At 36.3% G+C, this 27,723-nt stretch overlaps 1 protein-coding gene across 8 annotated transcripts in view; it reads left to right on the top strand.

Moving 5' to 3' along the window:
- Window positions 1–27,723, top strand: part of nrxn2b (neurexin 2b) — a 736,064-nt gene that overhangs the window by 216,090 nt on the left and 492,251 nt on the right. For all 8 annotated transcript variants that reach the window (XM_087788643.1, XM_087788642.1, XM_087788639.1 and 5 more), the window contains one exon: window positions 25,210–25,227. In XM_087788643.1, the coding sequence (XP_087644769.1) occupies window positions 25,210–25,227 (18 nt within the window). The remainder of the gene's footprint in view (window positions 1–25,209; window positions 25,228–27,723) is intronic.

Below are 27,723 nucleotides of genomic sequence, written 5' to 3'. Positions count from 1 at the left end.
TCACATTACACGCCACAAACTTAAATACATCTTATTAGAATTTAATGTGAAAGACCAGTACAAAGAAAATTACACATGAATTCAATTTTTTGCACTTTCAGTTTTTTATTTGTGATTTATTTATTTTAAATCATGCATAATTTACTTTGTACTTCACAATTGTGTAACACTTTGTGTTTGTCAAGTTCTGTGTGTGTGTTCGGACCACAACTATGCCTTACCACTTGTTGAAGGATGCAAATGACAACTCGATTCTCTTTCCTTGGTTTTTTATTTTCTTTCTGATGATTTCAGTTCATGATTCCAGGTCGGAATATAATTGTCAGTAAAGAATAGGTTGAAAACCTTTAAAACAGAAACATGCATTAGTCCTAATACATTTTAATAAAGGTCAAAGTTTTCGTTGATAACATTTTAATACAACTTGCTTTTCAAACGAAAGCTTTGAAGATTATTTAAGTCTGTGTTTAAACATTTGGTTTTAAGTGTAAACAAAATACATAATGCGAGCTTTAACAAAAGTATCTAAATCAACTATTTGCATTCTGGAGCAAACATAATCCTCCTTAAGAGTAGTTTCTTTCCTACCAGTTGCATCTTCGTGGTGATCAGGAGTTGTGGTCATATTGTTAGATCAAAATTATAATATACATATACGCCATACTTAAATTGATGCAAAAAGATAATCAAAATATAAAGTATAAATTATTCACTTGATCTAAAAGCGGGCTAGAAGAAGGAAGAGAAGATAACCCGAGAAACATTTGAATGATTAGTTTACAAGAAGACAAATTAGGATGTCTCTCTGCGGGTGATCGTGACACAGGGAACTCGAAAGGACCATTAGGCCAGAAAGAGACGACCTCCAGGACGGGAAATTTGCCTTAAATATAGCGATGTTTCTACAGCTCGGGACCCTTTTTTCCTGGGGCTATTGACCTGTACAGTCGCCGGGAGAAAGTTCATCCGGTCGATCGTAATTGAAAGCTTGTATTTTGTTTGACTTGAAGCGGCGAATAAACGACCCGTTAAACACTCTGGATTGTTCGTCTTTCTCAACGACGCGAAGTATAAGACCCGAGACGGAAGTGACGTTATGTTGGAGCAACGGAAATGACTCCGTGTTTTGATCGTTTTAATATCCTGTTTTCAGGAGCAGGTGAGAGAGACTGACTGGGCTCAGTCCAAACATTTAGGCCATGCTGTTCTGGTGGGTGCGCAGGTGCATTTTCTCCTACTTGCAACACATGCCAGAATGTTGGATCCACCAGGGTCTTTTGCACATGTTTGCCCTCTGCAGGTTTGGAGTGTAATTGAGTCTCTACTTGACATTGTTGGTCTTTCACATTAAATTTTAATAAGATGTATTTATGTTTATCGCGTGTAATGAGACAAAATGTGGAAAAGTTCAAGGGGTAAGAATACTTTTGCAAGCCACTGTATGTATTCACAAACTTATTGGTGTGTTTCTCAATCAGATCCTTGTTGATTATGAACTCATGGATGTTTCAAACCACATGTTTTAATAGCTATTTTACACTATTATAAAAAGGAACAGACTACTATGAAAATATTCCCAACTATTAGTCAACATGAGGATGAGTAGAAAATTAGTGAAGTTTAATTAGTTTTTAATAAAAATATCACTTTAATTAAATTGAGGAATGAAAAGGGAAGAACACGACTGCGCTGAATAGTTGCTTTTGTCGGAATGTGCTTCGATTCGTGCATCTAAATATTTTTTCGATTTGAGTGCACGCCAGTTTTCAACATAAAATCCATGCACTCTCGGTCCATGAGGCCCCTGGAGAAGATTTGGGCCAAAATCCCTTCTGCGATGTATCAAGTATGTATCAACAATGAGAGAAGAGTTGGAATTGTCTCTCAACAAACAGTGCAAAGTGGTCATTTGAGAATTCAGACGAAGCTTGGAACGAACAAAACACTTCCCAGAAAAAAACAAAATCATTGAATAAAGAAGCAAACTCACTAAAGAACTCAAAGTGTCAGCGACACCAGAAACAGTCCACAGGTTAATTAAATGAATCCACGAGGCAAGAGACGAGATCAATGAACGAGAGAAAGGCCGGTACCCGTGTCAGGAAACGAGATAAATCCAGTCACTTGTTCCGGAACAGGACGTGGGTAATTGTCTCCATCCGTGAGCGCCTTCCTGAAGAGATGAACCAGAAGTTCAACAACCTTGATGATGAATATAATTATTATTGCTGTTCAAAAACAACAACAAAATTCCACAATATATAACCACTTCTTGGAAATAATTAAAATTGAGATGGAATAAAAAAGAAGTTACTAATTGAAATGAATATTTAATCTTTTCTAAGAACTTGCTTTTTAAGATGAAAGATAATACTAATAGTAATTATAAATAATAAAACCACTGCATTTCAATATATTTATTTTAAGACAAAAACGAGTAAATACTTGTGTAGCAGTTTAATGTATAAAAAACACAATTCTAACATGAAAAGGTTGAGAGTTTTCCAAATAAATCCACTCAAAGTCGTCACGATCAGAAAGCGGTTCAAACCACAGCAGGTATCAGGAGACATGAGTCGACAGGATTTGTTTTCTCTTACACAGCAGCATACTTTAAATGTGAGAAGCACTGCAGATCAGTCCTCCGTACAGATGCGCCGACAAACAAACCACATTTAGATGCTACGTTTTATTTCCATTGGTATAAAATTAACCTTTAGAAATGTACTCAACACTACTAAAGCTTTATCTACCGTTTACAGACGACACAGTTGAGTAAAATGATCCATCGTATACACCAATAAAAATGTGTGTTTTACAGCTTTATGCGCAGCTCTTAATCCACTGTAATGTAGAAAGGGTTGGATGGATAGCATAAGCTATAAACGTCGAAAGAAGAGTGAGAATCGGAAGTGGAGGTCATCCACATCTTTATCACAACCTATTAATTGCAGGAAGAGAGTAGTGGAGCTAATGCTGATTGACAGTTGTGGACTGAAGCTACTCTGTTTGACCTTGGTGGGTTCTCCAGGGTAAAAACAGGGGCAGACTTGGAGGCTCTTACCGCCTCCTAGATTGATCAGAGGCGTGCTGTGCGAGGCTGGTCACGGCCGAGTAATTGGCAGCCTCACTCAGGCGAGCTGACAGAACATCATAGACTCACTGGACCGATGCTTCTTGCCAACGGATACTCATAAACCAGTGTGTGGCGCAGTAGGTCATATCCATTGGAAATCGGGATTCAAATACAAATGGTGATCACCAAATAAGTACTATAGTAGTATATATTAAATATACTGTGTACCAGGTTGGTTAAAGCACTGGCTGGTAAAGTGTTCCCCCTTGCTGTATCGCCGCTCGTAAACCAATGGCAGAATTTTTCTTGGGCTGTATATGTCTTTAAATAATATTGAAAATGCCATGTAAAGATAATGGCTGGGTATTGGCTAACAGAAGAGCGCCGATCACTGAATGCTGTATTGTGGATCCTGATTGGTTAATGGGGATTTTGTATAATAATTTGTATGTAATAATCAAATGGAATAATTGAAACTATAACACAATAGATAAGCTAGTGAACATTGTATGTACTTTTTACAACATTATTTATATGTTAAAATTACATTTTCGGCACTTTTTAAAATCTCATTAGAGCTCAAAAAGTCGCAAAATTAGTTGAATCTTTCCAAAACATAAAGGATACTTATGAAGCTTCATGAAGAATCACACTTTGTTTCAAAATGATGTGAGGTTTCACTGAAGCTTCATCCATCACACACTGTCGTAAAGTGGTCTATGTTACAGTTTTTGTATTTAGCGATGGATTTATGAAGCTTCATGAAGTGTCATTCATTTCAGAGTCGATTATACGACACTGTAAGCCTTATAATCTATTACGTTTAACAAAAATTCTATTGAAACCTTACAATATTTCTCAACCGCAGGGGCTGTCCAATGATCTTTACAAAAAACAAACAAACAGGGTGATGCTTCATGAAGCTTCACCAGCCCATAGCTACTAATAACCACCATCTACCAACCTATTATACTAGAACCAAAGTGGTCGCCATTGATAACTGGTTTCAAAGTAAATGAGTAAACCCACACTTTTTGACTGGAGGTATTACTATTCAAATAATTGAATGAAAAAGATTTCACATTTTAGTGATAAGCTAATATTTGTAAAAACGAAACTGATTGAAAGTAGGAAAAAAGTGGATCTGATTCGATATTCAAAGTTTAATTCTGAAACAATAAAACAAATGATTGAGCCTTGTGTCTATTAGAAGAAGCTAATTATAAAACATATATATATAAGTGAATATTTACTTAACATTAGTGTCAAAAGTATGTACAAAAAATTATATTTATTACATAAAAACAGAGTCCCAGAACATTGACTACATTTTTCTTTTTGATCCTACTCTCTGAGCTACATGAGCAGTTTCTACTGTACCATTCTGTCCCCTATTTATGTGTGTTGGAGGCACATCCTCACATGAACCTCCTGTAGAAGTGAGCTTAATCGAATTTGGCCCATCGGGCATTCATCTCAGGCTGATGTGGTCAGAGGTTGGACATTGGATCGGGGTTGTGTTTTGCATGTTGTAATTAAAGCCCAAAGGGGGGAACACAAGGGTGACACGTAGGGCTGGCTCAGCGGGAGAGTGCGGGATACATGAACTTGTATTATTATTATAATTACTATTGTGATTATTATTATTATTATTATTATTATTATTATTATTATTATTATTATTATTATTATTATTATTATATAACGATGTGTTGATTGCATGGTGAACACATCATCTACTGACTGGATCAACATGTATCAAAGGTCCTTGATGCAAAAATCCAAAATCATTGTGAGATGTTTTCTGTCTTTAAAATCCCAGGGTGTCAAGTGAGACAAATATCAGACGTCGAGGGGGAACAGGCGAGCGTGGGGATGTGTGGCGAGGAGGATGGAGGGAGGCTGAGCTTGAGAAACAACACGGGGCCATCAGGGGTTGAGTGAAACAGGGAGGGAATGATAATGACCACAGAGTCTCGCCCTCTCTCTCCGGTGTCACAGGGAAATATCTGCTCCTGCGAACAGTAGCATCTAATCCGGGCTGTCTGTGGCACCTCGGTGCTCTTTTTCTGCTCGTTTCCCCGAGAACAAAATAATACTTCGGGACCAAAATCTCTAAACAATTACTACAAAGAACTGTAAGGAGAAATGAGCTGAATGAATAATCTTCTGTTCCATACCCATACATAGTAGGGCTGTTTCTTATCTCTTGTTTAGAAGGGTCTCGGATTCTCACCATTGACCACATTCTCTTCAGGGTGGTGAAGAATAAAGTAGTTTTATTTCTTTTAGGTCATCTTTTAATTGCAAACTTTGAAAATAAATATATCCTGGAGGTTGATGCCGATATAAACACCAAACCCAAGATCCATTTTAAATCTGACTCAAGGGGTAGACCTAGTTAGTTCACCCAAAATGTAAACGTCACTAATTTTCTACTCATACTCATGTCGACTAAGGGTTGGGATTATTTTCAGAGTAATCTGTTCTTTTTCAAGAGTTATAGACAAAAATGTTTGTTCATTTTAATGTAGAAACTGGAGCTCAGTTGTCTTCGTCTTCATCTTCGTCCAAAAAGACACTTAAAAAGATCCAAATACCTCCGTACTGCTAGACTGTAACGTCCATCTTGAATTGAAGCCTTGACATGAGGAATTATTTCAAAAAAAATAAAAAAATCTTTATTTTAAGATTGATTTTGGCAGAAGCTGCAAGGCCATTGGCGTCAATCTCGCACTTGCAATGTGTTTCATTAAGAAAAAAGTCAAGCAGCTGCTGAAAGACTGGGATTTTCCGCTAGAAACAAACTTAGAATATAGAATTTTGAGATGTATATGGAGAGTTTTTTCAACAATTTCTCATATTGAGGCTTCAATACAAGATGGACGTTACAGACGAGCAGTCTGGAGGTATTTTGATGTTTTAAGTGTCTTTTTGGACGAAGATGAAGACGAAGACAACTGAGCTCCAGTCGCTACATTAAATGAACAAACATTTTTGACTATAACTCTAAAAAGAACAATTTTAAGAAACATCTCAAGACGTTTCTATTTGTTCAGGCTTTTCCTTGATTTTCTGGAACTCCTGTGTTGTTCTCAGTATTATCTTGATCTTTAAAGTATATACTTTTTTGAGTATTGTTTTGATTGTTAAAGCGCTTTGTGACCCTGGTCTGGAAAAGCGCTATATAAATAAATATTACTTACTTACTTACTTACAATTATTAAGAAAATAATCCCAACCCTTAGTCGACATGAGGGTGAGTAGAAAGTAATTGCACTATAACTTTAAGAAAGCATCACATTTTCATTAGTTAACCAGTAGTTGGCTGGTTTAATCAGCTGGACCTTCACCAACATTGTTTTTTGGGACTGTGAAGTGTAGATAAAGTTGTAAATGTACACAGTCAAAGTGAAACGTAACAAAATCAGTGACTTTTGCAGCTTCATCCCTCTATGGCAGGGGCCATTTGCTACATGATACATGATTTTTATATTGACTTTTCATTTATTTTGAGGCTCAATTTATATTAATATTATTTGTGTTTATTATCATAAACACTGGTACTTTCCAAGCTCACAATGTCAACATGAACAATATTCTATTTTGATTGATGGATGTCGAATAGATTTTTGTCTGAGGAGTATTGCTAATGAACATTTAAGGGTTTCACTTAAACTCTAAAAGCTATTAACTGTTTGACAGTAACGATTAATGATTCATTATTTGAGATTTGAATTTGAATGTTTTCTTTGTCACGATTAACTATTCAAAGTTTATCCATCTATTTAAATCGTTAACAGCTTTTCTCTCCTCCACATAAACCTGTTGCCATAGGGACCAAACAGGATGAATGCAGTCAAGTTTTATTGATATAAAAGTTTGACAAACCTCGAATATCTCGTTTATTTCCGAAGGTTCTTTTTTTTGTCCATGAGTGAAGTCAATAGCAATTGCTGAGCTTGACTCAAAAACTCTGAGGGGGAAAAGCTTATGAAATCTTCTTACTTGCATGGCTGGTAATGAGCAAAAATAATCACTCTCCCTCACATTTCCTGCTCCTCCATCCCGGAGAAAATTATATTTCCGCATTTAGTAAATAAAAGACAAGAAGGGGAGCTAATCTCTTTGGTGGGGGAGCGGGATAGACTAATAGAACACGATGACACGTGTATTAGAAAATGCAATAATTGAATAAGAGGATTTGGAGCCGAGAGAGAAGAGAGAGAGGGAACAGTGCGAGGATACTCTGGGGGGGATTTGGAACCGTGGACAACAGGGAGGAGTTCAGACGAGTCAAACAAGTGACTTGAAGCGTTTCTAGCTGGTTTTCATCAAGAAGACCCTGGTTTAAAACAATAAGGATGTTAAATATTGATGCTGATGATCTCTGGAACTTTCCTCACACACTTCCTCCTCACATCTAACACGAGGAAGTTAAACGTTGGCCTCGGATTAAATATAAATGACACATTTTCGAACGTTATCCTGACCTCCTACCCAGGTGCAAAACAAATAGACTCAGGGACTCATTCATTCCTCGGGCTATTAAATTGTACAATTCTGAGTTCGGGGGCAGGAGTGGAGTGAGAGTATCTGGATGTTCTGTTCTATGTTAGTCTTTGTATCCTTTGTCTTTGTTGTTTTTCTTTGACCTATGTTCTTTATCTTATCTTTAGACTTAGATTATGTCATCTTGTTCTTTCTCTTTATGTTCTTTTTCTTATTTTATTTTTTATTTATTATTTTTTATTGTTTATGAAAAATTGCTGGCTATTGGAAAAAAACAATTTCCCGAAGGAGACCTCCTAAGGGATCAATAAAGTTTTACCTTACCTTACCTTACCTTAACAACAGGTGTGTATTTAATAATAATAATAATAATAAAAAGCCAACATTTCGATCAATAAAGTTTCACCTTACCTTACCTTACCTTACCTTACCTGTAGTTTGATCAAATATATACCATTATTAACTTGAAACTGACAGTCTTAACTCAGTCATTCATTCATTTTCGACCACTTTATCCCTTACTGGGGTGGCGGGGAGACCGGAGCCTATCCCAGTATCATAGGGCGAGAGGCAGGGGACACCCTGGACAGGACCCCAGTCTGTCCCAACGCACACAAAGACAGACAACCATTCACACACACACTCATACCTATGGATAATTTCTGAAAGTTCTCAATCAACCTCTGTATGTTTTTGGACTGTGGGAGGAAACCGGAGTGTCTGGAGTAAAACCACGCAACACAGGGAGAACATACAAACTCCATACAGAAAGGTTAGAATCGAACCAGCAACCTTCTTGCTGTCAGGCGACCACACCAACCACTGCAATAATAATGTTTTCAGTATTTTATTTTATCTCAATTCACTTGACTGCATAACAATAATATTATCTTTCGTTCAACGACATGTTAGGGACTGAAAACTCTCAGAGTGAAGATTACATTTTATGGTAACTGCACTTCCTTCAACCATAATTTCAGGTCAACTTTGGATTCTTCTCTGAATAGAATTTCTTTTTAATTTCTGTAAGTAACTTAAATAAAGTTGTTTGTGAAAAGTTAAAACAAATAAAAGATGTAATAATGAAACTCCACAAATAGATGAAACTAATGAGCTAAAGTAAACACACGCCAACACTCTAGCTTGAGGGTAAAGAAAAAGTTAAAAACATATTTTATTCTGCTGGTAACTGCTCGTGTTTAATTAATTTATATTCCAATTTTCATTGCTGCCATCATGGCGGAGTAAACACACACACACACACACACGCAAACACACACACACATCCCACCACTCTAAATTCATCAGCTAGTTTGAGAAGGATTCAATCAGGTTGGATGTGATTGAAATGAAGTATCATGAGGTTGAAGCAAAAGTTAAAAGCATCTTCTATTCCGATGGTAACACTTGTGTTTAATTCATTTATATTCCAATTTTCATTGCTGCCATCAAGGTGGAAGTAAACACACACACACGCAAACACACCCCAACACACACACAAACACAAACAAACATTAAAAAACAACTTTAGGGTTTCCATGATTACAAATCCAATAGAATTATAAGAATATTTTGAGTTGTGTAATAGGTTTGGCCGACAGAAAATGTTGGTTATAACTAAATATTATAGATGTGACTGAATCAAAAAGTTGGTAAAAGAATCTGTATTGTTATCGCTCAGCCCTTATTTCCATCTAAAGTTTGTCTTATTTCCTGGAATGTATTTCTTAGTTCTACCTGTTTTTTTTTCTCTCTTTAGAGATTATTACAAAGAGACAAGTTGTTGGTGTCACTTCCACACAGGCCAGCCGAACGCTGAGTCATCAATAAGCGTCTCATCCTTGAGTATTACTTCAACCTTGAGGTGATCACACCGAGTTTCTTCTTCAAAAGATGGTGAATCATAGTCTTCTCTAGTGACATTGGCTCTCATCTCGCAAGTCTCTCCTCTGTCTTAACTGAGTTTTGCTTCGTTGTTTTGATTGATTTTACTTTGTAGCTGGTTTTCCTTTAATGACTCTGATCTTCTTTTTTTTTTTTTTATTCCTTCCCTTATTCCTGTAGTTGTACATTATATCACGTTTCTTCTTTTATTTTTAGCAGTTGCTTTTGATTTTTAAAATTGATTTTGGATGTTCCGTCGATCCAACTTTTACTATTGATACTATATACTATAATACAACTAGTACTTCCATACAATGCATTCATCAACGTCTTAATTATTTGACTATTTTCACTTGTCTCTATTATTTTAGAACTGATGATATCACTTTCTCTTTACCCCACATTCCGTCCTTCCTTTGGCTTCTTCTACTGGGTTTGAGTCCGACAGGTCTTGGTGATTGAAGTTGGTCACATTAATGAATATCTTTCTTTACACCCATTAGCCATTTCATTCCTCTCTCCCATTGGACCGTCTCGTCTGCCATGATTCTTGAAAATGGTTGTGACAAACCTTCATTTTCCGTCGATGAGGGAGGTTGTTTAAGAGCTTTAACTGCCTCGTCTGCCTGTGCTCTGTGGAGAAGCATTCCTTAAGTAGGGATTTATCGTGCTTTTATTATTAATTTCTTCTAGTACTTGTTTTATTTATGTTGATAAAAATCCCGTCCTGTTGACGTCAATACTACCGTCTGTGTTCATTAAACTCACGCAAAGGATCATGGGATAGATTGAGACATTTCTTTAAGAGACTTAATTTAAAACAGAGACTTCTTTGTTTTGTTTTGGTCTATTTATTTAATCCTAACCTTGACCCTAACCATAAACCACTCTATATTTCAAAAGTCTATTATTTATAATGTAAACATATTTGCCTTTTTTATTTAATAAAATCTGTTTATTTCGAGAATTAATTAATTAAAGAAAAAAGTTGTAACCATGACTATAATCATGTATATTTAGGCATAAGCCTCAATAAAATACGTTATTTTGAGGAATAACTAAACTGTAAATACTAGGCTAAATATAGTTTTTTTTTGTTTGTTTTTTTAGAAATTATTTATATTATTATTATTATTATTATTATTATTATTATTATTATTATTATTATTATTATATAATGAATTGATACCAGAGAGTTTGTTCTGAAGAATGTAGTACCTTAGTATTCCTACGATTTGTTGTATCAGAATATAGATATAATACATTGTATTGTATTTAACTTATGATTTTGTGGCCAAGAATTGTTAGAATGTCTAGAGCTCTGTACTAAACCTTATAAAGAGTCTGTAGGTTTTTTCACTCAAGTCTGAAAAAGTTTAGGAAATTGGCAAAATATAATAAAAATGTACAATAACAGGTAGAACAGCATCATTTAAAACAACTTTTTTTTTTAATGAACACACAAGTTCTGCTGTAGAACAGTAAAAACAAAACATAAGGCTGTTTTTATTTTGTTTTTTTTATCACATTCAAATGCTGCACTCTGCAACTGCATGATTAAATTTCTCTTCGCTGGACTTTTTTGTCTTTCTTACATTTTCTCTTCGGGCCCCCCAGAGGTCTACTCAGGGGCTCTCGGTGGCCCCCAGGCTTTCATCTGAAAAAGCCTTTTTTTTTGGGACAAAAAGAGAACTCGGTGAAAACAGCAGACGTTTCGACCCATCAGTCAATTCTCCTACCATCCACTTATTCATTCTCATGAGACATAAAGGAGAGGATAAGATAGCAGTCACACTGCAAATAGCTTTTTCTGAGATTTATTTTTCAAAAGAGAAAAGGTACAATTCATGAGGGGATGAATTCATCGAATATCTTAACCCTGTTTAAAGACTTGCCTGGATCCTTAGTTGATCACAAATTGCCGGAACGACTCGCTAGTTTCGATCACAGTTTTTGAAGATTAATCTATAATAATATCACAACTTCATTCCCTAGCATATGTAGAATCAAACTTCTTTTTTTGAAGACCCGCCAGCTCGTTTTGTAGCATCAGCAGTTGCGAGCGTAGCCAGGGAAATGGAAGATAAATATGGTACGTTAAGAAATGAGAGGCTGTTAATTTTGTAGGAGTAGCTTTAACAGCAAGAACGTTACCCTGGACTCGCACAAAAGAATCGTGGAAAATCAATGAAATTAACGAAAAGAGAAAAAGGAAAATAACACAAATTAAATACAAAAATTATTCAACGTCCAATGTATATGTCATTTTAATGTGTATTTACACAGAAATTGCATGTATTATTTTCACATTCATGTATATATTTCTACATTAAATGATGTATTTAATAAGTTATTATTCATAACATATTCATACGTTTATTTATTAACTTAGAATATCGTCATTTATGGTCTTTTACACGGATGTGGATAAGATCCTTCCGGCAGGAAATCAGTTATAAAAGTAAAGTACAACCGGTAAATTTACTAAATTAAAAATACTTTTTTTCGGACGTTAAATCACTTTGAACTTCGGAAGTATTCTTAGATGGAGAGACGATATTTTCCAGAACCCCGGGGCGGGCCTCGAACGTAATTGTCCGATCTTTGATTCAACAAAGCAGCTTTTTCTTTTTTAATGGAATGCTTCTGTTGTGAATCCGTGCTTTGACAGAAATTGATGACGCGAAACGAAAACCATTGTTTATTCATTGATCATGAACATTTTCTCATGCAAAACGAAGTCAAATTCAGTGAGCGCTGCTGCGATTTGACCGTTTTCACACCATCCATAACAATTGGACCTCTTGCTAATTCTGAGAATTCACGGGGCAGCGAGTGGTTTCGTGCTCGCTGGAGCGTGCAAACTGAGGCAATGAGGCGAGTGGAATATCATTAGACGCCCTTGTTTGAAACTGTGATCCACAGAGCAGGTAGAAGACGAAGGGGGGGGGGGGGGTTAGAGGAGGAGCATTTGTTTAAGGCGCTCTGATCAAGTGCAGAACAAATGGCCTTAGTGACAGTCGGCTTACACAAAGTATATTAAATTACACAAGATCAAAACAGAAAGTTGATTCCTTGTCATGCACCCGGGGGGGCAGGAGCATGAAGAGCAGCTGAAGAAACTCGTCCGTGCTGAGAAAAGCTAATTTAAAGAACAGGAAGTATTTCATATTAAAAGTAAGATCGTGATACATTAATGATGTTAAAAAACGCTCAAAGAATTGAAGTAAGTGAAAGAAGTTTCCTCAATTCATCTTTGCTCAAACTTAATGTGTAAATAGTTTTTTTTTCATAATAATGCATCAATATTCAACAGAACTGTATCAGGGTTTAATTTTGAGTCGATTCCTTTTTTTTTTACCATAGTTCTTTAGTGTGTTTAAAGTAAAATTATTTTTATAATATGATTTAATTAACATGCAAAAATTCACGTAGCAGTCATTTTTCCTGATACGATTAAACTTCTGGCCTCTAGATGGCGGCATTCATTACGTTCACTGCAGCTAAAAGAATAATGAGATCCTGGCGATGACTGAGGACGAGAGGATACAGGTCCTTCAAGAAACATCTGAAGACTTTTTTATTCGTGCAGGCTTTTCCTTGATTCTCTGAGACCCCTGTGTTTTTCTTATGTGTTTTAATCTTTTAAAGTATATATTTTATTGGGTATTGTTTTGATTGTTTAAGCACTTTGTGACCCTGGTCTGTAAATGCGCTCTACAAATATAAATGACTAACTTACTTACTTACTTACTTTTAAAGCTGATGTTTGGACATATTTTGGTTTGAAAACAAACAAAAGCAGCTACGACTTCGTAAAGAGTCATGTGGTCTGTAAATACTACAACACCAGAGTCAAGTACTGGACAATACTACAAATATACCCTACTATAGTATCACAATATATATTCTCATATATTGTAGAGTTGTCCATGTATCGTGATACCTATCGTATCATCAAATACTTGCCATTACACAGCCTGAATAAATACTGGCGATGGGTTGATGAAGTTTCGCGAAGCCTTATTTTCCACTAGATGTCACTCACTAGCCCTTAATGTAATCTTTTCAACAGCTTTCTATAGAAACCTCAAATCAATTTTTTAAATCGATGGTACCACCAACTGAGCTCTCAAAAATAATATAATCACTTCTAAAAACTCTTATATATTAAGCAAATATTGCTTTATATTTATAAGTGTGTATATTGTTTGTGATAATTGAGACTTTCTAATACATGTATCAATTACATCCAGTCTTTCTCATTCTAAATGCAGTTTTGTGTACTATTCCTACACATGAATGTTATGTTGTGTGAGATGAAAAGGTTTTGCACATTTACAATTATTTAATTATTATCATTCTGTTTACTAGTCATGAGAATTGTTTTGATTATATTTTATATTGCACATTGTTGTTTTGTCAGTGCTCAATAATTTATATTAGTTGTAATTTAATTATTCCTTAAACATAATACGTTTTTTCGGTTACTTGATTTACGTTTCTTTGTTTCGGCCAATCATTTTCATTTCAGTGCATCCCTAAGAGAAATAGGTCAATTTATAAAATAAAACCCCAAAAAAACACTTGTTTACTTGGAGCTGAAAAGCTTCTTGGTTTGGTGCCTTTTTTTTTTCATGGATTAGTTGAAGGAATGTCGACACGTGACGTTTAAAAATAGACGTCAGCCAGCCTCGCTGTAACAGATCATACGGTGGCATTAAGACATGGACAAAGAGACAGTTTAAGTGCCTAAAAGCAAGAGAACGTCAGTTCAGCACTCTAATGGCACAGACCCTCTACCAACATGAATCCACTTCAGTTTCTTGTCAACAGGAGTCTTGTGACGTGTGTTATCGATTGTTATGTACATCTTTTCAGCACCAGAAAATACAAAATACACTTACTTTAAGCCTCAGACCTTGAAAACTATATATAATATTAAAGCGATATTCTTTGAACAGTTTTATTGTATACAAGTTTTTATTTAATAAATATTTTCTAATTTTTTCCAATAGATAGCTGCTCATTTGATGAAGATATACATGGCAGGAACGCGACACATATAATATTTCCAAGCATGAAATTGCAGTTAAATAATGTGAGAATCCCCAAATTATAACTGAAATTAAAATTTAGAATGTACTTCTATCAAATAGAGCCAGAAAGGAACATGTCTATAAACATATTTTTCCCCTGAAGTTGGACAACGATTTGTGTGAATTATGAAAAAAATATTCAATAAAACCATTCATTTTTAACTAATAAATCATAAGTACATTTTTTTAAGCAATGTTTTTTTTTCGTAAATGTTCAACTTACGCTTTGTAATGTGTCAATTAACGGATTTATTTTAATTATTATCGTACAAACAGTCATTTACATGGAGGAAGTCTCTTTTTTTTTTTGTTCAATTCCACTGCAAGAGTTTCAGTTACAATCTTTTGACCCAGTCAATTAATTGGTCGATTAACCAACAAATGCTAATTATAAGTGAATAATTTTATCCGGGCCAGGAGGGCTCGGCCACTGTAACCACACACCATTAACTCGGGTGGAGCTTAACAGACATTCCTCTACGTTAAAGATCTAACAGCACAAGCTAATCATAGAGGACCAGAGAGGAGGTCTTTATAGTCTACAACCACAACATGAACCCTCTTGACCTCTCGTATAACAGCCAAGAAAATAAACGCTGTTCTAATTCGTTCAAACGGTCCTTGATGTCGCCACTCTATGCTAAATAAAGTCCGGCTGTGCCAGATATTGAAGTTCTCCTTTTAAGATTTGAAGAAATTGTTTATTTATTTGTGTGTTTTGGCTCTTGCTAAATTGGCTGCAGATATAAAAACTCTCCGGCTGGGATGTCTGGGAATCATTGATGAGGCTCAATTTATCTGCATAAGTGCTTTACAAATATGTAGCGTTTGAAGTTTTGTCCGGGCCACATCATTCTGAAATAATATGCCCTCTGTATTTATCTTGTACATCCTTTCGGAATTTAATTTAATTGTCATCGCCGTGCTTTTGAGTGTAGCTTCTTCTTAAAGTGATGCTTCACCTAAAATTAAATTGTTCTCTCATTTTCTTTTCACCCTCATTTCAGAGACTGGAATCAACAAGCTCAAACCAAGCTTAAAATATAAATAATTATTTATCAGAATCATCTTTTTCCATCACAATTCTTCACCTCGAAGCTTCAATACAACTGAGCTTCAGTCACTAAATTAAAATGAACAAAACTTTTGTCTATAACTATAACAAGAACAGATTAAAACATAATCCCAACTCTTGATGAGTGATGTTTGAATTATCACTTAAAGTGTTAATAAAACACATTTAAAAAATGGGAGATTGTGATCATTTCTTTGTGACTTATATATTTGACCTATAAAGGCTTTAATGGGCTGAATACAGTCAGTTCGAACCTCACCAATCGTGAGGCTCAAAGTTTAATTGATCCCCTGAATTCAAGAAAACACTTATTCAGCATTTCTTTGAAAGAAAAAAGGTTATTTATTATTACTTCCAGTAAGGGTTTAGGGTTTAAATCCTTTATAAATAGTGAAGTACATCTTTTAAAATCCCTCAAAATGTCTGTAACCACAACTATATTTAAAATAGAAAGATGTATAAAACAATTATGGCAGTTGGTGTTTTGTGGTATTCAGACAATATAATAAAATGATTGAAATGATTATCAATAAATAAGAATAAATTAATTCTATACAATACAAAAATTACTTCACAATGACAATTAAATAACGCACAAAAATTCCATTTATTACATTACATGTTGTCCTGAACAGCAGGTAGAATGGTCCTTTGAATGAACACAAGCTTAATCATTAGATAATAATAATAATAGTTTAAATACATTCAAACACAAACATTTATTAACTGTGGATGCAACCTTTTTAGATGTTGACTTGAAAAAAAAATCTATTCTATTTTTAGGAAATGATGAATGAATAAAAACCCATTAAACGATTTGTTAATATATATATATGTATATATATATATATATATATATATGTATATATATGTATATGATTCAGTATGCAATATTTTTTGGTCATACCAGTACTGTAAAAGCCATTGAATAGTATAACCAACACAGCATTTGATATAATCAATAAATAAAACTGATTGAATCAGAGAAATTGATAGATAAATAAGTTGATTTAAAGAAAATATTGTGAATAAACTTTTGACTTAAATAACACAGCACAGAAAGACACGTGTGTAATGGACAATATAACTCTTCATTATAAAGTTTTAGAAACTACGGTGCCAATATCTAAAGCAAGAAATGTCATTTGAAAGCTACATTCTATCAGTATACTGGAGAGGGGGGGGCGGAATAAACTATCCTGAGCTCAACATGTACGACATGAAGGTCCTTCCATCGCGTTTGATGCCTCGAGGCTTCGGTTTGTTGTCTCTGCGCGCATGCCATGTTCAGATATGTATTTCGTGTGATGTTTGAGAAACTGGAGTGTCTGCGTGTGACCTGTCAAGAAGCACTTGAAATCACAGGAGAGGAATGGGCTGAGTGTAGCAGCAGGGGATTTGGTGAATTACCAAGCTGCCGCCTCAGCATCCAGTCCAGAGGATTAGAGGACGGACCGGCGTCCAAGGGAAAGATGTGCACACACAGGAGGGGAGTGGGATCAGTGTGTGTGTGTGTGTGTGTGTGTGTGTGTGTGTGGTCAAGAAGCACGTGGCTTGAAGAAGCATTTCATATAGCAAGAAAAGCCCCCTCAAGGTCACGTGGCGTGTTGGTGTGTGTGTGTATCAAACGAGGTTTTGAGGACATGTTCAGGGGTCACATGGAGATGAAACGGTGTTTGAACTCACCTGTGGTGTGAGAAGCTTCAAAGTTCTCGGCCAAACTTTTTAAGGTCATCCAGCGATGGAGACTGATTGAGAAGTTGCTGCCAGTCCGACATCTCAGCATCTGCTCGTGTCACAGTCATTTGAGTCATTTTCGACTCAACAACGACCGTCTCTACGATGTTGAAAATGAGGTGTTAGCTGTACCTGTATTATAGCTCTGACCTTGTAACACAGACTCTCAAGAGAGCTCTTGCTTTGCTCAATAACCAGCGATGAACCAAGAGACTATTGATACAAGCACCAATTATATTAAAGTAAATGAGTTAAGCTCGTGCTTCATTTGATTAGAGAATTATTCCGATAAGATGTAGTCGTTCAATCCCAAAGCTCCGCTTGAGTCATCAGTACGATGGTATTGAAGGTGAAGAGTTCTTTATAATTTAAGATTGTAGGACATTGTAGGGTTTCCGGTTTTGGACTAGTCTAGAAAAGTCGGTTAGTAATGTAGAAATACTGTGTTTTTTCTTCTCAATTGCTAATTCTACCTTAAAGTTGGTAGTTACAAGTGGGTCAAACTCTTCCGACGTTTTGTGAGATAACAAGCAAGATGTCAAAAAGCAGTGGGGTAGACAATGGACTTTAACTTCTGCTACAAACGAGTTATCTGTCTGTGATGCACGGTTCTTTATAGTGCCTTTGTAATGGTTTCTTTAAATCGTCAACATGTAACTCTGCTGGAATGATTGACTCCACACGGTTGTCATTCCTGGGAGTCAAAGAGGCTGCTGACGCTTCGGGCTGGTTCCATATTGTGTGTCGATCATTTATATAATCGCGACTCTCATTGTGACGTAGCTCTTGATTAAACTCTGACTGTGGTTATTCCTACGTGTTTTAATTTTCCTGTTGTCATTACTTACGATGCAGGAAGGGTGTATTTTTTTCCATGGAAACTACCCATATTCATAGTCGGAATGATACTTTCAGTGATACTGCTGATGGTGTTCTCATTTAAAAATGCTCTAAACGTCTAACTCGACTATAACGGTCGGATCTACGTAGCCTATAAATAAGCTTAAAGTAGTTATTGAGAGGTGGATTCATTTAAATGAGCGCGACTGAACATCGTTTGTGTGTTGGTTGTTGTGACTACAGGTCCTGTTGTATTAGATACATTTTTTAAGAAAGACATACAAGTCCCTTCAGGTACATGTATTTTTTATAATTATTGCTACATATTTGCAAGGTTTTAGTCCAGACTAGGCGGTTTTAATTCTTCTTTATTAATGCCACTTTTTAACCCGTACCGGAATAACTGGAAAACAAATTGACCATTCAGCACCATCTATTCAACAATCAAATATTTTATTAAAATAATATGCTGTTAGAGATTCATGCATATTTATCATAGTTTAATGATGAACTATAGCTGCCAATGTAGTGACGCACCGTCAAATCAAATCCAATATTTCACCCCTATGTCTTTCCTTTAGTAAAGAGTTTTAACTGTGTTATTAGAGAGATAAAGATGCATCGAGCTCAATATCAAATCCTGTTATACTTTCAGTGATTTGAATAAATACATATAAATTGGTGTCTATGAACACACAGTTGATTTTCTTAAAGAAAGAATTCAAAGTAAAACTTCAGTCAAAACACATTTATTTTATTCCACATTTGTACATAGTAAGCCTTCACATAAATACCATTGGCCTAGTTGATACACTTCAGGCTTTATAGCTCTTTTAAAGTTAAGAAAATGGATCGCCCTCTACGGACACACTGTGATAGGTTTAAGCCAGCCAGGGCAACGTCGTCTTCCCCATGAACTGGCCCAAATATTGCGTATTCTTTCTGTCATTGCAACATGTCTAAACATCTTCCTATGACATTTCTAAGATTCCACAAAGCTTGGAACATGTTTCAATTTAAGGTTACCTCATAAAAGCTCAAAACATGTTGTTACTTTAAGAAAGCCAGAGAATCTGAGAACAGTTTGACCTTGGAATATAAAACCAAGCAGCGTTGTGGTAGCACGATTGAATTTCGAAACAAGTACTAACAGTTTTATTCTTTAGTCTGAGGTTTTCTCCTTGAGAATATCTATAATTTCTACGCCTATAGAGAGAGTCATTTAATGTCCATGGTTAATAAGTATTTACCATCTGCTGTCTATCAAGATGACTAAATAATTAGGTTTTATTTAGAGAGTTTTGAGACTCACTTCCAAAAGGTCTTTCCTGCTTCCACTATTGATTCTTCTACGTTCAATGAATGTGTTTTACTTTCCGAGATAGTTGCAACATATTTATTTATAAGCGTACCTTTCGAAGAAACTCATTAACTCAACCTCCCGGAGGTAAAAACACTTTGTTAAGGAAAGCGAAGCAAAAACAATTAAGTATATTTTTCCACACGACATACATGGTATCCTCTCCAAGTAATTGAAAGCACAATAAGGAAAACATGATAAACATTTTAATTTACAATTTAAGACACGACATTACATGTGAGTTTCACAAGCCACCCTCAAACATACTTATACTTAAACATGGGCCCGGCATCGTTATCTTTGCATATTTGAATGTTGTCAAAGATGTTAATTTTAAAAGGATTGATACCTGAAATCAAGAATAGTAAATCTAGTAATAGTAAAAGTATAATTTCTGTCTCCTCTTGTCTTGTTGTAAGTAAGTAAGTAAGTAAGTAAGTAAGTAAGTAAGTAATATTTATTTATATAGCGCTTTTCTAGACCAGGGTCACAAAGCGCTTTAACAATCAAAACAATACTCAAAAAAGTATATACTTTAAAGATCAAGATAATAATGAGAACAACACAGGAGTTCCAGAAAATCAAGGAAAAGCCTGAACAAATAGAAACGTCTTAAGATGTTTCTTAAAGGAGTCAGTAGATCCATCAAGCGCAAAGAGAGAGGAAGATTGTTCCAAAGCTTAGGAGCAACAGCCTGAAAAGATTTCTCTCCTCTGGTCCTGAGCCGTGTGTGAGGAACCATCAGTAGATTCTGATACACAGACCTCAGAGCCCGAGCTGTAAGGTGTAAGGCTGGATCAGATCAGTGATGTAAGGAGGAGCCTGACCATGAATAGCTCTGAAAAGTAAGAACCAGAATTTTAAAGTTGATCCTGAAAGAAACTGGAAGCCAGTGAAGAGTTTTAAGGATCATAGAAATGTGAGTTCTTCTACTAGAGCGGGTTTGAATTCTCGCTGCAGTTTTGTATTAACTGGAGGCGAGACAGATCCTTCTTGTTAAGACATGAAATCAAACTGTTACAATAGTCCAGACGAGAAGAAACAAACGCATTGGATTACAAGCTCCAGATCATGTTGTGACAACATTTTCCTAAGTTTAGAGATTTTTCTCAGTTGAAGGAAACAGTTTCTTCCGCTGAGGTCGTTCAGGTCGTGGGGGCAGCAGCTTAAACAAGGAGGCCAAGACTTTCCTTGCCCCAGCGACATGGTCCAGCTAATTTTATATTATATAAATGCAGGCTCTGTTAAATTACTTTTATAAACAGTCTGCATTTTTTTGTTTATCATGAACCCTGAAGGCACTTCTTCCAAGTCCATATAAAACTAGTATCACTTTGAGAATCACTGGTCGAATGTACGCCCCATAAAACACACCAATAGCATCATAACAAACACAAATTGAGCACTGACGTCACAAATCTTTTAAACACGTATATGCACTTTTCTTGTTTTTTATTTATTAATTTATTTGTTTTAAGCCAATAGAAGGGATGATGTTTTCAGTTTTCAAACAACCTAGACTGAGCATTTCAGAATAAGTGCCTACAGATCATCTGTATGAACCAAAGCAGACCTTCACGTCTAAAGATCCTATTACATGATTTTGTTTAAATGAGGTTTATCATATTCTGGCTTTAGAAACTATTTTGACTACATTTAAATTAAATTGATTTGTCAAGATCTCAATGGAACAGAGCCCAAGTGAGGGTCTCAAGCAGAACACAGGATTTGTGATACAAACGTATCATTTAATAAAGCGAAGTCCAAATATGTAAGCAACAATATCTTGTAACACAATTAGAGTCCAATAGCTTACGTATGAATAGGAGTCCAAAATCTCACACGAACTGTACAAAAAAACAGATATCAAAACACTTTAAGAAAAACTTAAATACTCATTATAGCAAAGAGGAAACACAAAGCCAATTACCAAAGTGTGGAAACATTTCTTGGTAGAAATACTGCAGTTTATTACTTGATCAGCTTCAGCCAAGTGTCCTACAACGGGAGAGAAAAGAAAGTCTCAAACCAAAATAAAACCACAATTATAAAGAAAATAAAACAGGAATGACAATAGGAATCCTTGATTCTGTGAATGACAGCTGCATGATGACACACGTCTCTTGACTGAGGTACGACACATTTAAACATTCCTCACCTGCTGTTTTGTGACCTCCTGCTCGACTTGGTTTGAGGTGTGTTTATATCTCGAAGACGCCCGGAGACGCCAGAAGCTTGTTGATCCGTCTGCATTTTTCCAACTGAATTTCCACCCCTCAAGATGTTTTTCCATCAAACTCTGAAAACAGATTTGTTAAATAAACGCTTTGCACCCTTTTCTCCCGCCGCAGATTAAACCTCTGACACGGAAACATATTGTTCCTATCAAACTCCAGAAACTAATAGATTTGTTCACGTTCCCGGGACACATTACCGGCGGCGTTTTGAGCTGTTTGTTTGTGGACAGCTGACAAGAGACGGATGTGAAATATGAAATATCTTAAGAAAAAAAATCCGGACTGGCTTGTTCAGAGCTAAAAATAGATTGGTTTACTTATCAATCCTGGAGCTGGAATATCACAGATATTCTTCTTGATATGTTAATAAAAGGGTTTATTTATGCACATTTAATACATTGTTTTTCACTTTTGCCCTAGAAAATGTCTTAATATTCTCTTGGAGTTTATTTCCTCGGTCTGAAATACTACAGTATAAGGCGGACTTGTTGCTGGCCTCCTGCTGGGCTTATTGACTGGACTGCAGGGGTCAGCGTAGATGTATAGCCCTCCGCCTGTGGGTACCATCAGCTCAGCATCATGATATAGCACCAATAAAAACAGCTCTGAGCGGCACGTTGTAAAGCTGGCGTGACTGCCATAACTTGGTGGTGACTTAATCCGTACACACCACTTGATATTACAAGGGAACACATAGAAAGCCATCTGTAAATCTTGTGAGCTCGCCAGAGAGAAGTGCTGAGGAATGATAGATGAGCAATGTTTAACCAACTCCAATTGCCCCAATCCTTATTCCCTCCTGCGTTCTTGTCACACACTTTCTTATCCACCCTCTCGGTACGAGCGTGTCCAGGGTGGTGCAACTCGCCAGCCTATTACCCTCAGAACAGGGGCGATCCTTCACAGCGACCTATTGATTGCATACAATCCTATGGACCCATATTTCTGCCCGGCTCTTTATCCACCAGGGTGGACGTTTAAGCTCCATCTCAGTTTGTGGACCGGGAACGGTAGATCAAGTGCAAGGTGGCGGAACGAAAACAAAGAATGTGTAGCTTCATCTTCTTCTTCTTCCTCAGCGTTCTACATCCTGTCTGTGTTGGAGACAGAATCGCCATCTTTGCATCTTGGACCAAAAATAAAGCCGTATTGCCAACTTGGAAGACCCAACGAATCCTAACTGATTCCACTTTGTACATGGCTTTCAGATAAGCATGTGAACTGGATCCAGCAGCTCAGTGGGCTGCGATTCTAAAGCTGTGTTGGTTGTTTTTTTTCCAACCATTTCATGCTTTGGCAGTAACTTCACAAAGATCCGTTTTAATTGCTCACGTTTTATTTTTAATCTTTTTTTTACCGTATAAAATGACCAGAGTAGAACACAATTTATCCGGTTAATCCTGTATGGACGGATAATGTGAATTACTGACGTGTTGATGAAGCTTCATGAAACAGTGTTCTTCCTTTCAGAGCACACTAGATGTCACTTATGTCGCAGAGTAATTGCTTTGAACTGATGTTCTGCTATAAATCCAACATCCTGGTAGGATACGTCTATCGAGTACCGAGTATTAGGACAATGAAGCTTCATCAAAACACATGAGTAATAACCCTTGTCCCCATGTACATTTTACAGAATACACACAAATTTTGAGGATACACGGTTGGATGATTAAAATGATATTATGTTTGTAAAATGTTATCGTAAAGGAATATAATGAATATCTGGCCTATTTCATCTGCTCACAGATTAATGGATGTATGGATGGATGGGTGGGTGGGTGGATGGATGGATGGATGGATGGATGGATGGATGGATGGATGGATGGATGGATGGATGGATGGATGGATGGATGGATGGATGGATGGATGGATGGATGGATGGATGGATGGATGGATGGATGGGTGGGTGGGTGGGTGGGTGGGTGGGTGGGTGGGTGGATGGATGGATGGATGGATGGATGGATGGATTTCCCCAATCGTAAAAAAAAATCTTTGCAAAGTTTCTTTGCTTCCATATTTTCATATAACATTTTTTTTTCATTCACGCACTCATGCTCAAGAAGTGTTGGCTAGAACTTTTGATTCAAACAAGCCCTTGTTGTCTCTTGATTTAAACCGTGAAAGGTTTTGAAAAACAACGGGGGGTCTAGTAACAGTAAATGTTCTGATGATTGAAGAATAACAATTTAAATCTTCAACTTCAATCTTCAAATTCAACCCTCAGTCGACATGAGGGTGAGAAGAAATTTGTGTGACCTATCACTCTAACAAGAACAAAAATAAAACATGTTTGATGATGTTTTGTGCACCAAATTCAATCAGTAACAGCCTCTAAAATATGACAAATGTTTTCCTCGTTTAGAATAAATTGTCATGATAAATATTTTGGTTTCTTGATATGCCATGTGATTCATCCAACTTAAATATGTGTAGTGACTCAAAAGGGTCAGGAAACACTAGTACAATCACTTCTACCCTCCTTAGAAGTAGATGATGTTTAAAAATGAACAAATACAATCTTCTCAAACCTGTCAAGTAGAAAGATGGCCGCTGTGGCATCCATTTTCCAATTTTCAAGTTTGTCATTTCTATTAAAGTAATGTATATATATTTTCCTTTTCTTGGAAAATAATGATGTTTACTGCTGTTCTGCTCAGTGAAGGTTGAGGGGGCAGGGTAACTCAGGTAAAGAGAAAGGGGGCACAAGGGGGGCAGATGATCCCCATGAAAATTCAAATACATCACATTTTGATGAAACTTAAATCACATCTTACATACTTATTAGGGGGATAATTTAAGCTTTTTTCAACAATCAAAAGCGAGAGCAAAGGTGGCAGAAGAACCACCTTATGCAGTTTGGAAACAAAATGTTTACGATATTTAATACATATTACTAAGGATTTTGTTTACGTGATTCCGGTTCCCTTCAGAAATTTTAATCCCCACAATCAGCTTGAACTTAGTCTCTTCTCTCCTCCTTTCTTTACACTTGCATCTGCCTGTCTTTACTCTCTATCAATTGTTGGTGTCTCTGAAAAAAAAAAAGTTTTTTCTCTCGTCACTTGTCTGTGAATGATTGACACCTGAGTCATTTTAATTGCTGCCATATTGTTGAAAATGTATTTTCTTTCTTTCTCCACTCCTAGTATATAGTTGCTGTAGTGATGTCACAATATGTCTGTCTGACCTTTAAGAGAAGACAGAAATAATAAATGCTCTGCTGTTGTTTCCCTCCTGATCTGTCCAGCAGCTACTTTTGCTTGTCGCGTGTGGAGATCGACATCCCATGCTTATTGCAACACTTGCCAGTGCATCCTATTGTGTCCTATTTGTTATTATAACTCACTCTTTGTTCTTTGAACTAATGTATTCTTTTTCTTTTCCAGGTGATTCGTCTCAAGCTGGTGAGTTATTTATTTATTTATTTCATCACACGCTTATGTTTTTTTTGATATGGACTCATCTTGCTGTCAAAGTTGGGAACTTTGCTTTGTTTCATCTTGACTGTCTATCTTTGTATCTTATATTAAGAATGGTGAGTCAATTATTATTGAATCAGTCTTTTTTATCCTGTTCTGTTGACTTCTGTTCACTAGAGGCGGATCTGAATATATATTATGATGATATTAAAACTGCATTTTGTTGTTTGGTTTTGCGCAGTAGACCTCAACGCGAACTATTTAGACGATTATCAACGCAGACATGGGTTTCAGTGTAAAACATGCTGACACGTCACACAAGAATCACTTTCTATCATTCCATCCTTTGATAGCTGCGGGTGAAAAAACATGTGCCGAGGCTGAAATGGACGGACTAATGGAACGTGTCAATGCCGAGCACAACAGTAGGGAAATGAGGCCGCTGGAAAGTCTCGCTCACAGCATTTTTTCTGCCGCTCGATTCTTACTTTAGTGATGTGTCAGTGTTATCAGTCGCTCTCTAATAATTAGCTTTGTTTTGCTACAGTAACCACAGCGTTTGCTCGTGTCACTGGAGGACCTGGTTCGGTAGATATTGCCAAATAAGAAATGGGCTCAGTGTGATCACAGTTCTGTGTCCCTGTTCAACGGTCGGGTTAGTTTTCTACTGACACAATAAACCTTGAACACTAACATTAACTCTGACAAGTGCATCCATCTGTTCTTTTGTTCATCATCTCTTTGCACTTCTTTAAGGTCGGATGAGAACATGTCGTATTTTGTTTACAGTTAACCTGAGTGAGACACTCGTTCAAAGGGTTTAAGTAGAAAAAGTGATTTTGTACAGTATATAGCACATATATACTTTTCAGATATTTTCAGATATGAAAATATAGGTGTGCTTGCATATTGTGATACTGTAATAATGAGGATATATTTGTAGTAATGTCAAGTACTTGACGAAGTCATTACTGCTTTCATTTGTTTTGAAAACAATATAGGTTTATATATGTCCAAACATCGGCTTTAAAAGCTGCTGGAGTCCAATCTATCCTCTCGTCCTCAGTCATCCTAAGCTGCGGGGGACGTAATGACTGCTGTCATCCAGTGGCAGGAAGTATAATTGAAAAACACTTGAACAAACAACGTGACTATTCGTTGATTGTACAATTTAAAGTCTAATTACTTCATTTTAAACACATTTTACTGAACTAAAAAAAGACTTATGTGATTTTTTTATTTTTTTTTTATCCTTGCATTGCTTCTGGATATTTAAACAGTCTAAATGAAAAAGAATATTGTGACATAAGGACCCCCATAAAAATTAAAATCCAATTAAAGTCCAATTTGGTTGGATTTAAAATCATATACATATATTACACATACTGTATATTACACACTTGAGTTCAGATTTCCAGGATTTCCCTTTGGAAATGTAAGGCCAATAAGTGGTTTAAACGTACCCTCTTCTCTTCTACCCCTCTATGTATCTCTTCGCATGTATTTGTATATCATCCTTGTACATTTAAAGTTTTAATAGCAAGGGGGCGCGAGGGAGGCAGAAGACCCCCATTAAAATGTGTATTGAATTTTGATGAGATTTAATATAAGTAAGTAAGTAAGTAATTTGTATTTATATATATATATATATATACACTTTTCCAGACCAGGGTCACAAAGCGCTTAAACAATCAAAAAAATATTCAATAAAGTATATACTTTAAAGGTCAAGATAATACTGAGAACAACACAGGAGTTCCAGAAAATCAAGGAAAAGCCTGCAGAAATAAAAACCATCGACAATTGTATTATACCCTTAGCATATAGTATATATATTGTGGAGTGTTATTATGCAAAAAGTGTATTTCATGTAAAAATATGCATCAGGTTAAAGCAAATCAACGTGTGCAACCGATGACTGGATAGAAAAGCTTCTTTTAAATCTCTTTCCTTTTTTTTCTTCTTCAGAAAAATGAGGTAATTCCAAACGGTCTGGTGATAAATGTCACAATCGGGGAGCGGAGGAATTCAAAGCTTTATAAGTGTCTGCTATAGAAGCACAATGCACGTGGTTCTCCATAGAGAGGATTCTTGAATGTTTGCCTTTTCAATTCAAAGCGTCTCGGGCTGGTTGTAGATGTAAAGGCAGAGCGACAGACAGACTGTTGGCAGATTGTTATCCCATTGGCCTGCTTAAGTCTTTCTCCCCACAACGGCACTGACAGAGATGTCGACATCTTTCCGGGCGCATCCCTGTCTGTCCTTGTCTCTCTCAGGCCTTGTTCTCCAGCGCTCACATGATTAGCATCTCTTTTTTTTCCTCTTCTCTCTTCCTCCCTCTCTCGTTTGAATGCCAACCCGTGGCTCTCCTCCGAGCCAACACAAGCCTCCTCATGCAAATGCTGCAGTGGAATTGGACCACTCGTCGCACACAGTAGCAATAATGCTTAGTGAACCACACATCCAGAAGTTGGAGGATAA

The sequence above is a fragment of the Callionymus lyra genome, chromosome 4 (genome assembly GCF_982586985.1).
Source record: "Callionymus lyra chromosome 4, fCalLyr1.hap1.1, whole genome shotgun sequence".
In the NCBI taxonomy this organism is placed as follows: Eukaryota; Metazoa; Chordata; class Actinopteri; order Syngnathiformes; family Callionymidae; genus Callionymus; species Callionymus lyra.
The sequence above is the reverse complement of the archived record's forward strand: the minus strand, read 5'-3'. Positions and strand labels throughout refer to the sequence as shown.